The sequence below is a fragment of the Gossypium raimondii genome, chromosome 9, assembly GCF_025698545.1.
Source record: "Gossypium raimondii isolate GPD5lz chromosome 9, ASM2569854v1, whole genome shotgun sequence".
Classification (NCBI taxonomy): Eukaryota; Viridiplantae; Streptophyta; class Magnoliopsida; order Malvales; family Malvaceae; genus Gossypium; species Gossypium raimondii.
The window spans coordinates 48,223,537-48,246,103 of NC_068573.1; the positions used below are offsets into that span (position 1 = coordinate 48,223,537).

The 22,567-nt window shown below is 30.6% G+C and overlaps 4 protein-coding genes across 4 annotated transcripts; all 4 read left to right on the top strand.

Moving 5' to 3' along the window:
• The first annotated feature begins 1,077 nt into the window (after positions 1–1,077).
• Positions 1,078–3,765, top strand: LOC105800608 (1-aminocyclopropane-1-carboxylate oxidase homolog 1). The gene is made up of 3 exons (XM_012631824.2): positions 1,078–1,639; positions 2,553–2,874; positions 3,501–3,765. Exons 1-3 carry the CDS (start codon positions 1,122–1,124, stop codon positions 3,759–3,761), a joined length of 1,101 nt encoding a protein of 366 aa, XP_012487278.1. The 5' UTR covers positions 1,078–1,121; the 3' UTR covers positions 3,762–3,765.
• Positions 3,766–5,699: 1,934 nt separating this feature from the next.
• On the top strand, positions 5,700–7,824 carry LOC105800610 (1-aminocyclopropane-1-carboxylate oxidase homolog 1). The gene is made up of 3 exons (XM_012631827.2): positions 5,700–6,339; positions 6,977–7,298; positions 7,378–7,824. Exons 1-3 carry the CDS (start codon positions 5,822–5,824, stop codon positions 7,627–7,629), a joined length of 1,092 nt encoding a protein of 363 aa, XP_012487281.1. The 5' UTR covers positions 5,700–5,821; the 3' UTR covers positions 7,630–7,824.
• Positions 7,825–8,785: 961 nt separating this feature from the next.
• Positions 8,786–10,877, top strand: LOC105800609 (1-aminocyclopropane-1-carboxylate oxidase homolog 1). Its single transcript, XM_012631825.2, has 3 exons — positions 8,786–9,374; positions 10,037–10,358; positions 10,431–10,877. Exons 1-3 carry the CDS (start codon positions 8,857–8,859, stop codon positions 10,683–10,685), a joined length of 1,095 nt encoding a protein of 364 aa, XP_012487279.1. The 5' UTR covers positions 8,786–8,856; the 3' UTR covers positions 10,686–10,877.
• A 4,120-nt stretch (positions 10,878–14,997) lies between these two features.
• LOC105800611 (1-aminocyclopropane-1-carboxylate oxidase homolog 1) lies at positions 14,998–17,880 on the top strand. The gene is made up of 3 exons (XM_012631828.2): positions 14,998–15,627; positions 16,912–17,233; positions 17,317–17,880. Exons 1-3 carry the CDS (start codon positions 15,110–15,112, stop codon positions 17,566–17,568), a joined length of 1,092 nt encoding a protein of 363 aa, XP_012487282.1. The 5' UTR covers positions 14,998–15,109; the 3' UTR covers positions 17,569–17,880.
• The last annotated feature ends 4,687 nt before the right edge of the window (positions 17,881–22,567 follow it).

Sequence of the window (22,567 nt, forward strand, 5' to 3'; positions counted from 1 at the left end):
ATTTAAGTGAGATTTAATTACAGCCTCATCCTCAATTCACTTCATCTACTTGTCTATGTCACGTATAGTTTCCATATCTTCCTACAAGACTATAAGCATGAAAAAATAGAATTATTTATTTACTTTCATGAGAAAAATTAAGATGTTAAAAATCAAATCATGGATTGAAAAACAAAAGGGTGACTCTAAGCCATAATCCAATGTGTATGATTGAATTAATGTGGCTTCAATCACTCACCGATGGATTTGCAACCCGCGTGAGGCAAGACGACCCGAAACCTGACATGTGTCTTAGTTGAGTTAATGTGAAGTTGGTGAGGTTGGGATAAAACGCTTATTTAGCTATATCATATCAACGGACGAGAGACATTCTTATAAATACTTTAGAAACTTAGAAATAAGATATCGATCTTTTAACACCCTAAAGTTACTTTAAGTACTTGCCATCTCAATTAACTTATCTTCTTGTCCTTGTTCTAGCTCTCGCCTCTACCGGTGAACCGATCCGATTGCCCCACTTTAACCTCTTTCTTGCTACTTGGTGAATTTTTTTTTTATGTATGAATTTTTTATCATATATATAATAAGTGAAACGATTCAATTTAATAAAAATATTTTAAGTAATATACGATACCACGGGTAAAAAGATTAATTATTTTATAAGTAAATAAACATAAAATTTTATATAAATAATCAATTTTATTATAAATAAATGATGTGATATATCAAATATAAATACAAATGTTAATTACTAGTATGATAAACAGTATCACTACCAACCAAATTGAATTGCAAAATTAAAACTAATGATCTTATAATCTAATGACACCTCGATTTTCTTTTTTAACGAAGACACCTTAATTTCATTTCTACAAGCAATGGGCAATGAATAATTTGTATTAAAAAAATTTACTTAAAATTTTGGCACATTTATATCGATATTTAAACATTTCACACACAAAACAACCGTACGGAACAAATAAATTAATTATGGCTGCGTCAAAAATGTCTATATAAAGGCAACAAAGCATCGTTCACTTCCAAAACCAAGAAGTCATTGGGCTTTGTAGTGAGGAGACTGTGACATTCATTTTCTCATTGCATTAAACGAAACAAAGAAAATGATTGCCACACCCGAGCCCGACCATGACCGGAAAACCGAGTTAATGGCCATCGACCAATCAAAATCCGGCATCAAAGGACTCGTCGACGCGGGCTTAGCAAAGCTCCCACGTGTTTTCGTGCACGATCACTTGAACCTTAATATCAAATCAGGACCTGCCCCCGACAATGTTAACATCCCGGTCATTGACTTTGCCGGTGTCAACACCGATTCCACTCGACGGGCTATGATAATTGATGAAATCCGTAACGCCTGCATGAAATGGGGATTCTTTCAAGTTGTTAACCATGGAATCCCTGTTATCACCTTGGAAGAGATGATCAATGGGATCCGTAGGTTCCATGAACAAGAACCTGAAGCCAAAGAGAAGCTTTATTCTAGAGATGAATCCAAGAAGGTTACGTTCAATACTAAGATTGATATGTCTCAAACTATGGCTGCTTATTGGAGGGATACCCTTACTTGTGTTATGGCCCCTAATCCGCCTGCTACTCAAGAGCTACCTGGAACTTGCAGGTAAAAAAAAAAGGATTATTATAATTTTTAGTCCTTGAACTTGGTAATTAGTTCTACTTTGATAGCTGTATTTTTTTTGTCCATTTTGGTTTCTAAATTTGGAAACTAAGTTCATTTATATGTGAATTTAGATTCCATCAAGATATGGTGACGTTTCACTTTGAGATTATGTCATATCATCAATTAAAATTTTTAAAAAATATGTATTTTAAAAATTTTTAAGTAACAAGGTGATACAATTTTAGGGTATCACATCATTAAACCTTTAGAGTTCCCAAGTTCATGGACCAAAACAGACCAGATTGCTCAGTTTAACCAAAGTGGACAAAAAAAAGTTGCATAATGATAAATTCAACCATTAACGTTTACTTATTTTGTCACTTTGGTCCTAATTTTTTTAATCACTTTGGTCATCAATTTTCAAAATTTAATCAAATTCATTTTCTTTTTTTTTTGACGAAAAAGCTAACCAAACTTTTAAAAATTTAATGGAATTGATGTGACGGTTCACATGTACTTCATTGTTGACGTAGACGTTTAAAACTTTTTGAAATTTTAATAAATTTTTTTATTTTTATAAAGTACACATATTGTCACATGAGCTACCATGTAATTGTTGTTGAAATTTTAACAATCCTATTAGTTGTTTCATTATGAGTAATTTTACTAAAATTTGAGGACCGAGAGTCGAAGTAATTAAAAAAAAAAAAACTAAGGCTAACAAAAGATGTAAAAGTTATGGGCTAAATTTATTATTATACCAAAAAGGTATTAAGTACCAAAATGAACCTAACTACCAAGTTCGGGGACTAAAACTTATATAAACCCAAAAAAATTATTACACGAACTTTTCATGTAATGACTTGTCATTGCACTAATATACTTAAAACGATTTGGATGGGTATTTTGGCAGGGATATAATGCTTGATTACACGAACAATGTGATGAACTTGGGGACTACACTCTTCGAATTGATATCAGAAGCTCTAGGGCTAAACCCAAAGCACCTCAAGGACATTGGTTGCACCGAGGGACTGTATGTTATGGGCCATTATTCTCCGGCATGCCCTGAACCAGAACTCACAATGGGCACCGGCGTCCACACAGACAGTGGTTTCCTCACCGTGCTCCTCCAAGACCAAATTGGTGGCCTCCAAGTCCTACATGATAATCGATGGATTGATGTTACCCCAATTCCCGGAGCTCTTATAATAAACCTTGGAGATCTGTTACAAGTAAGTCCATGATTTCACCTTACAATGTGAGGGGTGAGTAGGATTCGGTTTCTTTCATCGGTTTGCTTTTTTCAGTTTATTGAATTTTCAATGATAACTTGGTTTGATTTAATTCACGTTTTTTTATATTATTTTTGGATTTAGAGCTTTTTTTTTTTTTTGAAATTGGATAGATAATCAAATTGTCGGTCCGTTTTTAATTGTTTAAATTATTAAAAAATTCATAAAAAAGTTATTAGAAATTTTATAAAACCTAATTTCACCGCCTGCTCAATCATTATTTTTATCTCAATTCAATTGGTTTAGAGTGTTTCACGGTCTAATTGATTCAACCTCTTTGTCTAGACCAATATACCGGTCAGTTTCCAAAGCTCAATATTGATTAGTATAATATAAAACTTAGTTCTCAAACTTTAAACATTCCGTCTATTACTATATGTATATTTGAAACTAAAGTTTATATATATATATATATATATATAATTTTAGAATTTTTAAAAATTTATACAAATTTCAATTTAAAACCAAGGCCAAATTGATAAAATATGTAAGTATTGAAGGCTTAATTATTATATCAAGAAAAATCATGTACTGAAGTGATGTTTATTTTTTGTCATATTTTGCAGCTAATTTCAAACGACAAGTTCATCAGCGTGTACCATAGGGTAGTAGCAAGAAACATTGGACCTCGAATATCAATTGCTAGCTTTTTCAGAACATATATTGAACCACAAAATGCATTAAGAAGGTATGGACCGATCAAGGAACTGTTGTCTGAAAACAACCCACAAATTTACAAGGAAACCAATGTGGTGGATTATTTCAAATTCAAGCACCTTAAAGGTGTTGAAGGGACCTCTGCTCTTGCACATTTCAAGCTCTTTTAAATCTCTTCTTTTTAGGATTTTATCAATAAATTAACTCCCATATGTGGGAATTAATTAATTACCAAATCATGCGTGTTATGTTTTATCTTTTACTTGAATAAATGAATATGTTATTTTCTTTGAATTTTCTATTTACATAATCATGTAATGCCAACTTTTCTTTTTTTCGAAAATGTAACAACATCGTTAGTCAATTTGGAAACAGCACCAGAAGGCAAAATTATTCCTTTTCTTTCATTAATATATTGTTTGATAGTTAAGTTTAATTTTAAAATTTTTAATTTAATATTTGAGTTTTTCTTTAATATTTAATTTGGTAATTGAGTTTTATTCTTGTTCCAATTAAGTATCTATCTTTTTTACTTGAGTGTATGTGTCAAATGTTCCTTAAGTCAATTAATTTGGGTGTTAAATAGAACATTGAAATTAAACTTAAATACCAAATGGTAAATTAACATATTTCTAAGAAGGATAGAATTTATTAAAATAACATGGGAAAGCTACTCCAACCAACACCAATTGGAATAAGTAGACATTTGAATCTGTTAAGAGGATTTTACCCTAGTAATACTCTCAGCCTAAATATAATTAGCATTAAACTGTACTAATTATTTGGGTTACACAAGTTCTTCATATCCTTTTAGCCCGTCATCTTTAGTTAGGCATGTGAGCTGTTTGGGCTCCATAGCATCCTTGCCCATTTGTCCCATTGGATTCAAATTATCTCACATAGTCACATTATTATTTCTTCATTTAGAGCTTTATAAAGGTAGAGTTATCTACTCGAATTTAAAACTTTATCTTAAATATTGATAGGACTTAAATAAGTAGACAAAACTCAAAAATAACTTAAACAAAAATATAAGTCTTCTTTTTAATTGGGTTGAGTCTTGGACAAAATTTTAAAACTCGAGCTTATTCTAGTTATATATAAAATATATATTATAAATATAATAGGGTAATTATTTGGTACACAAGTGGTGAAAATATTTTATTCCACAAGTAAAATCGAGATTTTACTATATCTCTTCATTTTTATTTTTAACTTTTTAAATGTAACTTAAAATCACATGACAGAATTTTAATACCATTATTATATATATTATATTTAAAATTTTAAAATACAAAAATCAACAAAAACCCAAATATTTTTAATCTAAAGTCGAAACCTATCCTAAACAAAACACAAAGACCAACTCCTAATAGGCTAAAATATAATTTCCGACCTATCATGATTTTCATAGCTTTGTGTCAAGTTCCATCAAACAGCTCTCACTCTTCCCACGCCTCCACCCAACACTAATCTCTCCTCCTCAAAGGCTTCACAGGTCACCATTTCACCGTCTAAGCCCTGACCTTGCTGCAAAATTTTGCATTTTCCCATCCAATCAAATGTTTTGTAACTACATTATAATTAATTTTTATTAAAATTGTAGTGATGACCTCAAACAATATATATAGATCCTTGTCTAGAAAAGCATCACGTGGGATAATATAAGGGCTGCATTATTAAATTATTGTTCACCTTTACAAAACAAGTTAGGACCACCCACTAGTTCTGCTATGATGTTCAATTTAACTAAAAAAAATAGGGTTTCAGTCATCTCACCTATTAATAAATTTATTTATATGTAGAAATTTATATTTATTTTTAAAAGAATTCACCTTATCTAAACTCCCACATCAACAACCACTTAATTTTGTAAATAAAATCAAAATCAAAATCACTTAATTACTCAATATATTATTAAAAAACTAAAAAATGTTCGCTATATAAAAATAAACCCATCCACTTCAAAATTAATCTTATTTGTTTAATTTGTTCGGATACGAATATATATAATTGTTAGAATTGGATTAAATTAAATTAATTAAATAAAAATTAATTGATATATTAATTCTGATCAAAAGTTGGTCAACCTGAAACAACTTAAATCCGTGTTCTGAATTTTTAAAACCATGAGGACATCTTAGTATTTTGGTTCTCAGATAAAGTCACTGGACAAATCCCATTAATAGATATTGTAAGAAAAGAAACAGCAATTCAATTAGCGGAGAAAATGGCAACCGAAGCCTCAGTCAATTACGACAGAACCAAAGAGTTGAAGCAATTCGACGACACAAAAACTGGTGTTAAAGGACTCGTCGACTCCGGAATACTCAACGTCCCCAAGATTTTCATTCGACCAGCCGAGGACCTTGCCGCCGACGAACTGAATTCCAGTCAGAAAACCATTGAAGTTCCTGTTATAGATTTAAGCAACATCGGAGACAGTATCCGGCGAAAGGAGATCGTAAACGAAGTTAAGATTGCATCAGGGGAATGGGGTTTCTTCCAAGTGATAAACCATGGGATCCCATTAAGTGTTTTGGATGAAATGATTGAAGGGCTACGTTTGTTTAATGAACAAGATTTGGAGTTGAAGAAAGAGATGTATAGCCGTGACAGTGCAAAGAAAGTGAAATTCCACTCTAATTTTGATCTTTATACTTCAAAAACGGCTGATTGGAGGGACACTTTGCAACTTACTTTCCTTGATTCTGACCCTGACCCTTCTCAAATGCCACCAGTCTGCAGGTAATTAAGCACTAATCTTGGTTTTTTTTACTCCATATTACCTTTTAAATTTAGAAATTTGACTTTTGGGAGGGAATTTCGACTTCTTCGCAAGAAAATTTTCCAAGTGTCATTTATTTAGAATTGTTCAATCCTTCGAAACATCCAGTATTATCTTAGGTCAAGAATTTGCATCTCAGTTCGGTCAAAAGTTGTATGAAATTTACAGAGCCGAAACACTTTATCGGATCGAATCGTGTGCTACAAAAGATAATGGTGGCAATTTGTCATCGGTTGAGTTTAATCCCAGCTTGGGTTTTAACATTATTAATGGAAAATGATCACTATTTTCTTGGTAAGTGGTTGTGCATCACGTACGACCCGATTCGATGTGTCGTTCTCACTCTGTCAAATTGGTATAGCTTTTAATGAAGTCGAGAAACAGAACTTTAATCTGAAACAATATTGAACTTGTTGAGAGGTTTACTCTCTTCGAGCATATGACACTTCAAAGACTTTTAAAAATTTTAGTTTAAATTTATGTGACGAAACCAAAACCATGTAATAAAGGGAAGTTTAGCCAATACAGGACCATATTACAGTAGAATTTTGTCAAATTTACATTTTTTTTCCTATTTTTGTTTGATTGAATTTGCAGAAAATCAACAATGGAGTATTTTAAGCATATAAAAAGATTGGGAGACGCTTTGTTTGAGTTGCTATCAGAGGCACTTGGTCTTCAACCAGACCACCTTAACTCAATCGGATGTAGTAAAGGGTGTAGCATAGTGACCCACTACTATCCACCTTGCCCTCAACCTGAACTCACTTTAGGGGTAAGGAAACATGCAGACGCAGGCATATTAACAGTGCTTCTACAGAACCATATGGGCGGCCTCCAAGTCCTTCACGACAGTCAATGGTTCGACGTCCACCCCACTCGAGGTGGTTTGGTCATAAACGTCGGCGATCTTCTTCAAGTTAGCTTCAATTCACAAACTCTATATGAAACTGTCCTAATAGACTAGCTACTGACTCTTTTTATGTTGTTTATGGTAGGTTTTATCAAATAATAAGTTCAAGAGTGTGAAACATAGAGCAATTTCCAGTCATGTCGGACCTAGAATTTCGGTGGCATGTTTTTTCTCAGGACATGCTAGCTTGCTTGACAAGCCATTTGGACCAATCAAAAAGCTGATATCAGAGGCAAATCCTCCTCGATATGAAGAGTTTTTGTTAAAGGAATATTTTGCCAAGTTTTTTGCAAGCTCACTTGATTCCAAGCCTCCTATAGATTACTACAAGCTGTGAAGCTATAAACTATCAATTTGCCGTTAGAATACCAAGCTGAATAAAATAGTCTTGTGTGTGTTTTAATTTGTATCACAAATTTAGTAATTGTAGTGTAGTGTATTTTGTTTGTATAATAAGCATGTTTAAGATATTTTATATTTTACATAAATTTTGATATATAAATAATCTGAATTATATTGTTTTCAAGACATACATATATTCTTATCATATTTGTGTTGTTTTCTCTTATTACATTGTATTTTTCCCACATAATTTAATCTTAGAAACATGGCTATGGGTTTCGTCTAGTCTAGACTATTGTGACCTCCCTTTTAAGTCTACCCATAGTAAAGATTTCATTGGTAAAAATATCATGAATGCTTTTATACTATAAATTGAATTACATTTTACCATCTTTACTATTTCGCTATGTCACGCATAACATGTGCAATTTAACTAAAAATTAAGTTTCAGTCATTGTAGTTCACGTCTCACCTTTTAATAAAATTAATTATATAATAAATTTTATATTTATTTTTTCAAAAGCGTACTTTTTTCGCTACCACTTCAACAACTAGTTAAATACACAATAGATTGTTTTAAAAATTTTAAGGTAAATTGCACATAAGTTTACTAAATTATTAATTATTAATAAGTTTATGTTTTGGTCACTTAACTAAAAAAATTACAAAATGGTCATTAAATTATTAGAAAGTTTTCATTTAAATCATTAGGCTATTAAAATCATTATTGTATAGTCTTTTCTCTTCGTACAGTGTGCACCAATCGAACAATCGAAAGTTTTTTTTCCCTTTTCTTTTATAATTCAATTTTTCTCATGAAACCACTTTAAACGTCATAATTTGTCAATCAAAATTTAAACAGTTTTATTCTCTAATCTTCGACACTGACTATCAGATTGACTTGGATCTAAAGTACGTTTTACTCGTCGATGAGTATTAATTTACTATACTAATTGCTGAATTATTGCTTGAAACTCATTATATGGACTTAAAAAGAATAACAATAATTTAAATAAAAACTTTCGAATAGTTCAAAATTAAAAGATAAACTTAATTTAGTGAGCTATAAGTAAATTAACCTTTTAATTTTTATGGTTTTTTAGTAATTTATTAAATTAAATCAGACTAAATTGATTCAACTAAAAGTCGGTCTTCTAATTCATTCAACCACTTGTGGAGATTTTAAAAGAAAAAGAAAAAAGCAATTCAATTAGCAGAGAAAATGGCAACCGAAACCTCAGTGGATTACGACAGAACCAAAGAGTTGAAGCAATTCGACGACACAAAAGCTGGTGTTAAAGGACTCGTCGATGCCGGAATACTTAACATCCCCAAGATTTTCGTTCGACCAGCCGAGGACCTTGCCGCCGACGAACTGAATTCTGGCCACAAAAACGTCGAAGTCCCGATCATAGATGTAAGCAACGTCGGAGACAGTATCCGGCGACAGGAGATCGTAAACGAAGTTAAGATTGCATCAGGGGAATGGGGTTTCTTCCAAGTGATAAACCATGGGATCCCATTAAGTGTTTTGGATGAAATGATTGAAGGGATACGTTTGTTTAATGAACAAGATTTGGAGTTGAAGATGGAGCTGTATAGCCGTGACGGTGCAAAGAAAGTGAAATTCCTCTCTAACTTTGATATTTATACTTCAAAAGCTCTTGATTGGAAGGACACTTTGCAACTCTCTTTGCTAGATTTTGATCCTGACCCCTCTGAAATGCCACCTGTCTGCAGGTAACTAAACACTATCTCGGTGATTTTTACCCCATATGATTTTCGAGTTTCTCAAGAGAAATATTCGAATTGCGGTCTATTTAAGGTTCACGTATCCCTTAACAAGTTCACATATGATATTGTATTAAGTTGAGGTTTTGTGTTTCGATTCTATTGAAAGCCACGCAAGATTCAGAGCATTTCATTAAATTGAATCGTGTGTACTAAAGAAAATATGAATTATTTGTTATTGGTATAGTTTGAATCTATGCCTTAAAATGATATTTAAGGGCATGTATAGATCAAGTTGTAGCACATATGCTCAATGATGCCATTTAGGGCTTGGTTCAAATTCTGCCATTGGCAAATGATTATAATTTCCTTGGTAGTTGGGTATATGTTATGTATAGTCTGATTCAATGAGATGTTCTCATTTTATGAATAGAGAAGCTGGAGTTAAAATTGCATGGTATAAAACATACTATAGGAATTTACTGTCTCTAGCTAATCAGTACTTCTAAACTTTCTAAAAAATGACTTTGAAATATGTAGTATTCCTTAGAATTGTTACCAACCAAAACTATGTAATTAAGGGGTGCTTAGCCAATATAGGAACATATATATTAGTAGAAAATTTCCAAATTTACATTGGGCTTTTTTCTTTGGTTTTATTAAATTTGCAGAAAATCAACAATGGAGTATATTAAGCATTTGAAAAAATTGGGAGAAACTTTGTTTGAGTTATTATCAGAGGCACTTGGTCTTCAACCAGACCACCTTAACTCAATCGGATGCAGTAAAGGGTGTAGCATAGTGGCCCATTACTATCCACCTTGCCCTCAACCTGAACTCACTTTAGGGGTAAGGAAACATGCAGATGCAGGCATATTAACGGTGCTTCTACAAAACCATATTGGCGGCCTCCAAGTCCTTCACGACGATCAATGGTTCGACGTCCACCCAATTCGAGGCGGTTTGGTCATAAACATCGGTGATCTTCTTCAGGTTAGCTTCAATTCACATAAAAATTATCCCAATAGATTAGTCACTGATTGTTTTTTTGTTGTTTATGGACAGGTTTTGTCAAATGATAAGTTCAAGAGTGTGAAGCATAGAGCAATTGCCAGTCATGTCGGACCCAGAATTTCAGTACCATGTTTTTTCTCAGGACATGCTAGCTTGCTTGACAAGCCATTTGGGCCAATCAAAGATCTACTATCAGAGGCAAATCCTCCTCGATACAAAGAGTTTTTGTTGAAGGAATATCTTGCCAAGTTTTTTTCAAGCTCGCTTGATGATAACAAGCTTCCTTTAGATTACTACAAGCAGTGAAATTAAAACTATTAATTTGCCATTAGAATACCAAACTGAATAAAATAGTGTTTTTTTTTTAATTATGTGTTTTGTATTTTGTTTGTATAAGAATAAGATATTTTCTATTTTACATAAATTTTGATACATGAATAATCTGTATCATATAAATTTAAAACATTCATATCATATTTGTATTATTTTCTTTTATTATATTGTATTTTTCCTCATCATTTAATCTTATACTATCTAATATCTAGTGATTGAAGAATGAAAATTACAAACATGGCTATGTACTTAAATCTCTCCAAGAACATGACTAAGCGTGGCCTAAATCATTGTGATCTCCCTTAATCTACCCATGGTAAGAATTTTATCGGTAAAAAATATTATGGATGTTTCTACACTATGAATTAGATGCATTCCATCAATAAAATTACACTAAAAACACTATAAAGGCCAAGAAACGTAAGATAGACTTTTAGGTACTTTTGATTTGTATTCTAAATCAGCATTAAAGGGTATCCCTTTCATTCATACTTTTCTACTAGCTTTTGATTGGCCTTCCCCAGGTCAACAAGTTTGCACCATTCATGTCTTATTCACATTGCATACCATATCTATTTTGTAGGTTTTTTTTTTTGTTTGTTTCTTGGGCCCCTTGACCTGAGCCAGTATGGCCTCTGGCCCATTCGAAAATGAAGCATGAACCATTATATTTGCAAATCAAATTGGTGGCCAAACTTTAGTTTTTCATTTCAACCAAAATTAATTATTTTAAAAAATAAAACATCATACAAATAAATAATAATAATATTATTATTATGAATTACAAACGTTGATTTTATAAATTATAAAATTTAAATTAAATATTTAAACTAATTTAAATGACTTTTTATTTCATTCAACCAATTCAATTTCTTATTTTAATTTTTGATATTACTTGAACTACTAATATTTTATTAAACTCATCAATTCAATTCCAACTACCATTAATTACTAGCAACTACATTATTTTAAGGGTAAAAAAAAACACAGATATGAAACGAGAATACGTAGTTGGTGAATTTTCTCTTATTTCTTAGCTTGGAAAAAAAACACATCTTTCAGACAATCGGTGATCGGTTATTGTAAATTAAAAAATATATAATTTTTTTTATATAAAAATTAAATGGAGGAACTAATCTATAATCCATATATACTCGTGATTTTATATAATGAAACTTTCCATCTAATCTATCCAAGACTCGTTATATTTGCATGTGGATGGAATTCCCCCTATAAATTGGCGCAGTAAGAAAATTAGTAGTTCTTATCTTTCTATTTTAGTCAAAGATTGTGTGCCCCATCTTTTTTACACGCAGGCGCTGCATTCTTCTATCCATTTTGGTATTGGAATAACATAACAATGAATTATTCAAAAAATAATAAAATTGAGTTTGAATTTAAATATAATCAAACCCAAATTTGATTAGAATAAATCAACAAGGGCACATAAAAACAAGTTGGATTTGTAGTGCTTTTATGTAAGATTCTATCTTTGACTTCCCTAGCTGGCTACCATTGCATATTGCTTTTCTAATTTCTATTGTAGTTTTGAAGTAGAAAAAGTGCATGCAATGCTAGATTCAATGGACATAGACACCAAGCTTTCAAAATTATTACAAGACTCGCATGTGGATAGAAAGGAACAAAAACCCCTCCCTTTTAGTTTAGTCAAAATTTTTAATCACTTCTTTAAACCACTTTTGAAATTGCACACTAATTTGCAAGTGTTGCATTTTTTGTCAAACCTGGTATTGTAACACATGTTTGAATAGAAATTTTAAATAATTAATAACTCTTTTATCCCGAAATTTTATTCAAAAAATAAATTTACTACACAATTTCCTCAATTTAAGCACCAAATACCATAAGGTAAATGCAGCCTTAGTGGTATAGAATTGTTTGCACTTTCTCTCCTCAAATATTCCCACATACAAAAATAGCTCTCTCCAATGAAACTTAAGATATAAAAGATAAACTATCCTATACCGAATAAAGCTCTAAAAAAACTAGCGCAAAAATAAGTAAGTTGACCACCTTTAATTTATGATTTATATCATATTAATTTATTTAATTATAAATAAAATAATCATTTAATTAGTACTAATATAAATTTTATTATTTACCTCATTATCAATTCAAATTAAATAAAGAAAAACAATTATGGCTATGCGATGTCATCATTTTCTACACATGGTAATTTTGGTTTGTCACAAAGCACTTTGTAATTGATTTGAAAGTTCCATTTACGTATAATTGTTATGTGTGAGTTTTTAGTCCCATTATATTTTATTATCACGTGTTGATTTTAGTTCAATCAGTCAATTTTAATCCATTCCAATTCTTAATCTATTAATATTAATATTAATATTAATATTTATCTTATTTTATAATTATTTCTAATATATATTTGTAATTACATTATAATTATAAGTCTATTATCATAAGGATGTAATACAAACTATCAATTTTCCCAAGATTTGAACACGTAAAACAACACCGACGACTAAACTATTCTATTTCCAATAAAGCTTTGAATTTTGGGTACTAACTGTGGGTTTTCACATTACTTTTCAATTACACCTATTTAAAACAATCTCCCAAAAGTTATTATTGAGACTGACTTTTATGCATATATATGTTCTCTTTTAGAATATGATTAGTGTTCAATTATAAAACGGATAAAAATTACGATTACAATCATAATTTCAGTAGTAGGGTAAAGGAAGGAGATAACTTAGTGTTCTTGATCTCTCAAAATTGGAATTTTTATCTTCTTAAATTTTATAAATTTATAGGTTAATACATAATAAAATTATAGTTTGACCCACTCCACTCCTATTAAATAGGTTCTTTTAAGGTATAATTTGTCATTATTTTGTATAATGTGAATTAATTAGTTTGATAATGTGAATTTGTCAAATTATGTCAAACGAAATTAATGTCTGGCAACTAGTGTCATAAATCGTGGTGAAGTGGGGTCCACACATGGTTTATGTGTAGGTGCGCCTGGATCCAAGGGTCTTCGAGGAGTTCTTATATCGTGGTCAAGTGAGGTGTTTAGTAAGGAGTTCGTACATTCGATGCTTCAAGAGGTGGAATGTTAGGGGTTTCCCAAGGAGTGGGCTTGGTTCTCGAGGAGTGGTTTTCTGGGTGTTGGCCCTGATTCTCGAGGAGTTGTGGCCTAGGGGTTAGGGGTATAACACTACTCATAATCGCAAATTCTTAAATTGGAAAGTAATACACGCTCAAACCCAAGTTCTTTTGATTGTTACAATAATAACAATACTAATTAAACTAAAACTCAATCAGTAAATAACATAAACTTTAATACAAGATATAGTAATAGTATAGATATTAAATTGGGATTTTAGCCAAAGTTATATGAATCAGAGTGGACTAGTGGATGGAGAACCGACCGAGGTATTGATCTGGAGGGAGGCTTTGAATCGATTGACTTGCGAATCGATACAAACAGAATGAATTGGACAAAAAACTGGTTAAATTGAGCAGTTGAACCGAATTTATTAATTTTTATTAATTTATTAATTTTTTAATCGGACAGACGAAACAATGACTTGACCAATTCGACCACCCATCTGATTTAAGAATCATTTATTTTAGTATTACCTAGGCAATTTGTTTTTTTTTTCATATATATATATATTGGCGCTTTTATTTCTCTTTTCTATTTTTAGTAGTACTTTTCTTTAGGCATAGAATGATTTCTTTATATATATAATTACTTCATGGGTAAATCTTAAAATTATATATAAATTTTAGTTTAATGTGTAATTTAATACATAAATTTTAATTTAGTATAATTATATAAATGAAACTTTGAGTATTGTTTAAATGTATATTTGAAGCTTTAATTTTAATTCAATTATACATATTTAAAGAAATAAATAAATCAATTTATTTTTATATTAGATAAATATATTTATCTTTGTTTGCAATATATAAACATAAAACGATGCTATATCGATTATTGAGTTAATAATTTGTAAGAATTGGATCAAATTAAAATTTTATGTATAAAATTGCACAAAATCAAAATTTTTGCATACAATCGCATATTAAATCAAAATTCATATATAATTTTAAGTGAATTAAATAATTTTTAAACTCACATTTTTATTCATGTATACTTAGTAGTTATATGTATTATTATTGTATCAAATATAAATTAAATTAACTTTATTTCTAATAACGTATATTAATATCATCTTCTTCACCATCTATATGCATATACTCTAATTTATTCATACATATATCTGTACATGCGTATATATATTTATGTGTGTGTGCGCTCTTACATTTCTAAGATATAGTCTTTGAACAACATCCATTCGTAAACATTGTAAGAAAAGAAAAAAGCAATTCAATTATCAGAGAAAATGGCATCCATCACCTCAGTATCTTATGACAGAACCAAAGAGTTGAAGCAATTCGACGACACAAAAGCTGGTGTTAAAGGACTCGTTGACACCGGAATACTCAACATCCCCAAGTTTTTCGTTCGACCAGCCGAGGATCTTGCCGCCGACGAACTGAATTCCGCCCATAAAAACATCGAAGTTCCCATCATAGATTTAAGCAACATCGGAGACAGTATCCGGCGACAGGAGATTGTAAACGAAATTAGGATTGCATCAGAGGAATGGGGTTTCTTCCAAGTGATAAACCATGGGATCCCATTAAGTGTTTTGGATGAGATGATTGAAGCGACACGTTTGTTTAATGAACAAGATTTGGAGTTGAAGATGGAGCTGTATAGCCGTGACGGTGCAAAGAAAGTGGTATTCAACTCTAACTCTGATCTTTACACTTCACAATCTGCTGATTGGAGAGACAGTTTGAGGCTTACTTCATTCGAGTCTAATCCTGATTCTTCAGATTTGCCACCAGTTTACAGGTAATTAAGCACTAATCTCTTTCTTTTTTTAATCACTGAGATAACTAGGAGATTGTCTCGGTGAAAATAAATATATCCTTGACGATTGAGATTAGATTAAAAATCAATGGTACAATGTGAGTTTAAATTTAAACATAAGGTGAAGTGATTTAGGAGTTCAGTTCATCGCTTTTTTTTTTATATATAGAAACACAAGTTTAGAGTGAAGGTTGTTTTCAAAGTTGTATACCGAAGTTGAAATTCAAATGCAGTCTTACTTTATATCAACTTTTAAAATTGATTGCATTGAATCTTTTAGGTTAAAATCAATGTATTTGGAGTTAGAATTAGGGTGGGTTTGAATGGGCGATGCGTTTACCTGCGGTTAGTGTAAAAACAGCGGTGGCGGTAAGATTAGATACTGTAGCGTGAGACAAAAAGTAAGCTAAACGCATCGCACCGCACCCAATAGCCCATCCAAACTCACCCTTAGTCGGATATCGGCTCCCGATTCGATCGATTTGATCAGTTTGCTTGATTTAAATTAAATTATAAAATCTGGATGAATCACCAGTTCAATCAATTCTTTAACCCAGTTAAACTGGTTCGTACTTACGTGTTAGCCGGTTTTTGCCTCTCTCTGGACCGATATCCTAGCTAGTTCCCGATCCAATCGATTTTGTTCAATTCAAACAACATTGGTTAAAATAAACTTGTTCAAGGGCTAGGCTATTCACCTTAGCCCGAAAACCCACCCAAAGTTTAGGATAGCTTGGGCAAAAAAGATTAGGTTCATTTAAAATATGAGTTGGCTCAAACATCTAAGCCTAAACCTAACCCATTTTCTAAGTTTTTAATATATTTATTATGTTATTTTTATATATTATGTAATTTATAAAATTTACAACTATATAAGTGGTCTATATATAATTTTTTAATAAATTAAAAGGCATATAAATTTATTAAATTAAAAATAATATAATTTTTTTTCAAAATTTTTTTTAAAGAAGGTACAAACTTGAAATAACCTTAACTTAACTATTTACAAATACATGAGAGTTTGGGTAAAATTTTAGACTCATTTTTTAAGTTGCGTCAGGCTTTAGCGAACATAAAGGATGTTAAATTCATGCTTAAACAATCAAACCCGATTGAGCTAAGCCTGACCCAACTTATGGACGCATTCAAATTAAAACCCGTATATGTTTTAAAATTGAATGATCAAACTTTAGCCAATATAGTAGCATGTATCAGTAGAAAATTTTCGAGTATTATTCAAATTGGGAGCATTTATTCAAATTGCAGGGAACCAACAATGGAGTACAATAAGCACATCAACATATTGGTAGAAACTTTGTTCGAGTTACTATCAGAGGCACTTGGTCTTCAACCAGACCATCTAAGCTCAATGGGATGCAATAAAGGGTGTAGCATTGTGTCCCACTACTATCCACCTTGCCCTGAACCTGAACTCACTTTAGGTCTAAGGAAACATGCAGATGCAGGGATAATGGCATTACTTCTCCAGAACCATGTCACTGGCCTCCAAGTCCTTCACGACGACCAATGGTTCGATGTTCACCCTGCTCGAGGTGGTTTGGTGGTAAACATCGGTGATCTTCTTCAGGTTAGCTTCAATTCACATCAAATTTACATTAAACTGTCCCAATAGATTAGTTACTGAATGTTTTATGTTATTTTATGGTATAGATTTTATCAAATAACAAGTTCAAGAGTGTGAAGCATAGGGTGACTGCCAATCGTGTCGGACCTAGAATTTCGGTGGTATGTTTTTTTTCAGGACATGCTGATATGCTTGAAGAACCATTTGGGACAATCAAAGAACTGATATCAGAGACAAATCCTCCTCGATACAAAGAATTTGTGTTGAAGGAATATATAGACAAGGTTTTGTCTAGCCCAATTGATAGCAAGCCTGCCATTGATTATTACAAGTTGTGAAGCTATAAACTATCAATTTGCCATTGGAATATTGATATTGTTCCATAGGCATTTTCAGCATTTGTGCCTTGAGTTTGAAGTATTTTGAAAGCTTCTCCTACTTTAATACCATACCGAATGAAAACAACATATCGTCTTTTAAGGGAATAATTATAGGTGTTATTATTTGTTTTATGTTATGAAATTAATCTTATTCGAACTTGTGTTTTGATTTGTAATAGAAAGACTTAATTAATCTTATATCATGTTTTACTTGCATAGAAAATATTAATATATCTAAAGGGAAATCAATTTGTGTTGGTTTTAGATTAATTCCAATTTGTAATTTAGAGGAAACTTAGTTTTCTTTTCGTTTAGTGAAGGGAAAACATTGGAGGAATTTTTAGAATTAGGATTAAATTGAGATTATGTATAAATATCGAGTTTTAAATTTTTAGAATCATGACCAAATTAATATAATATGTAAACGTTGAGGACTAAATTTCTTATTATGTCAATTTTAAAATCACCATGTCATTTTTTGTTAACGAAATTAGATAATAATAAAAAGACCAACGTGATTAATTGGATTCTATTTATATAACTTTTTATAATTGAGTGATAAAAAATTTCGGCATAATTGAGTGACCTGCAAGATAGGTCACCCTATTATTTTTTAGGATAAATTATACTTGAGATCAATGAACTATTACACCATGTTTGGTTGGGTGTAATGGCAGTGGGCCCCACTCAATACATTGTTTGGTTCGGTGTATTGGCCTAATACGGGTCTATTACATTACGGATGTAATCCCCAAAATTCATCGATTTCTAATCCCTTCCTTGTGCTCAGTTTAGGTCCTGCTTCAGTTTTGGTCCCTGTTTTACCCTCCCGATTCACACTTCTGTTTTACCCAAAATCCACCGTCTTCTGTTTCTTCCTTCTAGCTTTCTTCTCCACTCTCCTCGCCGTCTTCTCCTTCTCTTTTTTACCTCTCTTTGGCGTCACAACTGGACTTCGAACACCGATCAGGAAGCAGCCTCCATCTCACGTTTTTCGTTCCTCTCCATCGATGAAACTGTGTTCTGTCCATTGGAACCGGTAAGGAAGATACAACCTTATTATTATTATTATTATATTTTTGCAGATTTGCTCTCTCTGTCTCTCTAATATTTTTTCAACAAGTTAACAATATAGAAATTGGGTTTTGTCCACGCAGAAAACCTGCTAACATTGTGGATTGGGTTCTGCAAGTTATTAACTTTGACTTATAATTTGTTTTTGTTTGAAGTTATGGAATTTTAATGGAGTAATAACATTGGATTGTTTTCTAACCTTGCAATGGCCACATTTTGTTTTAGTAGGGGTTTCTGTTTGAAATTAAATTGAGAAACTGGATTTGGGTATTTCGATTTTTATCGCATCATGTTAAATTTGAAGTTTTCTTTTTCTATTTTGTTGTTGATTTCTGTAATTTGCTAAATTGTCGCTTTGATTGTTTGGCTGTACTGTGGTTTAGCAGAAGATTAGTATGTGTAATACTTTTCCACCTAAAGTAAAAATCAAGAAACTGGCACTTTTTATTTTTCAATTGCAAACTGAAAAGAAAAATACTTTAATTTTGACATTGCATTTTGATGAGTCCATAAAAGGTTTAGATGTAGAAACTAATGGTCGGATGCAATGTGGACTGAAGCTACATTCTTCGGTGTAAAAGGGATCCTTTGGATATTACCATTGCTTAAAGAGTAGAGTGTAGTAGTTAAGTTTTGGTTTTTTAAGCCCTTAAAAGTTCAGACGAAAGAAGACGAATTTATGTTGTTCAAGGATATTACCATTGGATATTATACCATTGCTTAAAAGCTTCGGTAGGTTTGCAAAGGGTGCTGAGGTTGTTTGCAGCATTGTATGTCCTAATTTATGTTGTTCAACGATGACTTATTTTGTTTCTAAAGTTGTCTGTTGTTGGCCAAACCTGCTTAAGTCCATTTATATTGTGTAAATTGCTCTCTGTTTGTTCTATGAAATTAGTGTCTTGCTATTTGCAGAGATTGATTATCTATTTAATTTTACATTCTTTTATTGTTTTTTTCTACTTCTTTTTGTTAGAATTTTTTTGAGGGTATTTTTCGTGTTTGTTTTATGGTCTAGGGACCATATGACTGCCCCTCTTAATAATTTCATCTTCAAAGTTTAAATTTGTATTTTTTTCTGTTGGCTAAGTAGGTAGACAAAAAATCAGTCAAATTCAATAAATCGAATTGATTTATTGAGTTAGAGGGTTTATTTAAGTTAATTGATTATTTTTTGGATAATAATTACTTAATATTTTGATCCAATAATAAAATAGTGAGAATAGTGAGGGATAAAATAAGAAATTTATTTTAGAGAGGTGAAAGTAATATGATATCACTGTATTACCATATTATTTCATAGTTTTTAAAAGGATTATAAAGAAATTTTATCATCTTAGGGGAGTCGAAGTGCAATTTAACCATGCCATCAACAGAACAGGCTATAACATAAAGGCATTGTAAATTAATTAAATGCACACAAAAATTACTAAAAAAAATTCAGCGTTGTGTGCATAACAATTGTGGCTTCAGGCCTTGCAAAATTTGAGATTTCAGACTTATCTAAATCATGTATGATTGATTTTAATACTAGTTGAATGCTTAGAAGTGTAAATTATTTTGTATATTAGCACCCTTGTTAAATTTCTTGCGCTTGGTGTATCTGACCACCGCTGTTCCAGTAAATTGATGTTCTATGTGGAATTTTGTAGGTATTGGACTGTTAGCTACCGATTTGCTCCAGACATAAATCGTTGGTAAGCTGAAGCGTAGTTGCAATTCAAGAGGTTTGGTAACTTATCCAACCTTCTAAACTAAAGAAAAATTGTAAGACCTCAAAATCAAATACAGAGAAACACAGTAAAACACATACATGCTGATTTTTTGCATAGAGTATTTTTTTAATTTTAGCTACTTGAATCATTATAATTTGGGTAAGTGTTAAAACAATCATCAACTGTTCGAGGGAGAGAATTCACACTAGAAGTACAATTGTGAGATTACAACACTCGAGAGTTTGAATGGACATAAATGTTTCATTGTATTATGAGTTTAGTAGTAGATTCTAGAAAGATTTGATATTGAATTGCATAAGCAATTGCTTTTATTGTTCATGGATTTGTATTGTTCATTTTAATTTCTTTTTTAAACCATATTTTCTTGCTTCAATATAAAAACACTACCTCAAGTCTTGGTTGGTGTATTGTATTATATTGTTATTTATAGCTAATATTTCAAAGAAAAAAAGAAGAATTTTGATGCAAGTGATAATATTTATTCTTCATTTAATGACGCTGTCACTTTATTGGCGGAAAACATGCGGGCCATTGGCGAACAAATCAGTAGGAGTATTGCCTCCGATGTGGTAGTTCAATAGAAGTCAGAAGAATTCCAGACCATCCAAGAACAAGCTACAAATTTATATCAAAACTTATGTGAAATAGAAGGTTTAACCGTGGATGAGCGGTATCGAGCTTTAAGTAAAATTCTAGATCATCCAACTCAAATGCTCGTTTTCTTTAGTTTACCTTCTGAAGTCCGGTTGGAATGGGTCAGAAGATTTCTTTCTGACCATTAAAAATCAATGTTCAAACTTTTTGATGTTGTAAAACTATATAACATATGGATTATGATGTAGAATTTCATTTTCATTTAACCTTTTGTTAATATAAGTTAATTATGTTTATGTTATTATCAAGTTATATTATGATTTTAGTAAATTCATATAAGAAAATTTATTAGTAAGAATTTTGTGAAATTATATATTATTATTAAATTATATTTAATAATAATAATTTTAATTATACAAATTAGTATAAGAAAATTTATTAGTAAGAATTTTATGAAATTATATATTATTATTAAAATATATTTAATAATAATTATTTTAAATTATACAATTTCGTATAAGAAAATTTATTAGTAAGAATTTTATGAAATTATATATTATTATTAAATTATATTTAATAATAATAATTTTAAATTATACAAATTCACATAAGAATATTTATTACTAAAATTTTTATTAAATTATATATTTTATTAAATTATATTTAATAAAAACTAATTAAATTATATTTTATAGTATTATATAATATGATTTTAGTAAATTCATATAAGAATATTTATGACTAAAAATTTTATGAAATTATATATTTTATTAAATTATATTTAATAAAAACTAAATTAAATTATATTTTATAGTATTATATATTATGATTTTAGTAAATTAGTATAAGAATCTTTATTATTAAGAATTTTATTAAATCATATATTTTATTAAATTATATTTAATAAATAATAATTTTAAATTATATTTTATAGTATTAGTAAATTCATATAAGAATATTTAATATTAAGAATTTTATTAAATTATATATTTTTATTAAATTATATTTAATAATAATTATGTTAAAATATGATTAAATAATTTATTATTTATATTAATAATCTTATTAAAATTTAATAACAATAACAATAATCATCATACCTAACAAAAATTCTGCAAAGGGTATTCTAGTCATTTTAGTTTTTTTACTTATGCTATTACACCTCTATTACATTCAACCAAACACAAGAATATCATTACGTCTCTATTCCATTCCATTCAACCAAACAAAAGATTTACCTATTATGCCTCTATTCCATTACGTATCTATTCCATTACGTATCTATTCCATTACAGCGACCCAAACGTACTCTTAGTAAATTTACATTTTGATCATTTAACTTCAAAAAGTTACAAAATAGTCACTGAATTATTCAAAAATTTTCATTTAAGTCACTAGGTTATTAAAATCACTATTGTATGACCTTTTCTATTCACATCGCCGCCACCAATTGAAAGGTCTCCTTCCCCTCCTCTTTTACAGTTTAATTTTTCCACGAAACATCTTTGAATATTATGAATTTGCGAATCAAAATTCAAATAACTTTTTTTTTGATA

Coding starts and splice junctions, on each gene's coding strand:
- LOC105800609 (XM_012631825.2), top strand. CDS start 8,857: ATGGCAACCGAAACCTCAGTGGATTACGACAGAACCAAAGAGTTGAAG. Junction 9,375..10,036: donor GAAATGCCACCTGTCTGCAG/GTAACTAAACAC, acceptor TTAAATTTGCAG/AAAATCAACAATGGAGTATA. Junction 10,359..10,430: donor ACATCGGTGATCTTCTTCAG/GTTAGCTTCAAT, acceptor GTTTATGGACAG/GTTTTGTCAAATGATAAGTT.
- LOC105800608 (XM_012631824.2), top strand. CDS start 1,122: ATGATTGCCACACCCGAGCCCGACCATGACCGGAAAACCGAGTTAATG. Junction 1,640..2,552: donor GAGCTACCTGGAACTTGCAG/GTAAAAAAAAAA, acceptor GTATTTTGGCAG/GGATATAATGCTTGATTACA. Junction 2,875..3,500: donor ACCTTGGAGATCTGTTACAA/GTAAGTCCATGA, acceptor CATATTTTGCAG/CTAATTTCAAACGACAAGTT.
- LOC105800610 (XM_012631827.2), top strand. CDS start 5,822: ATGGCAACCGAAGCCTCAGTCAATTACGACAGAACCAAAGAGTTGAAG. Junction 6,340..6,976: donor CAAATGCCACCAGTCTGCAG/GTAATTAAGCAC, acceptor TTGAATTTGCAG/AAAATCAACAATGGAGTATT. Junction 7,299..7,377: donor ACGTCGGCGATCTTCTTCAA/GTTAGCTTCAAT, acceptor TGTTTATGGTAG/GTTTTATCAAATAATAAGTT.
- LOC105800611 (XM_012631828.2), top strand. CDS start 15,110: ATGGCATCCATCACCTCAGTATCTTATGACAGAACCAAAGAGTTGAAG. Junction 15,628..16,911: donor GATTTGCCACCAGTTTACAG/GTAATTAAGCAC, acceptor TTCAAATTGCAG/GGAACCAACAATGGAGTACA. Junction 17,234..17,316: donor ACATCGGTGATCTTCTTCAG/GTTAGCTTCAAT, acceptor TTTATGGTATAG/ATTTTATCAAATAACAAGTT.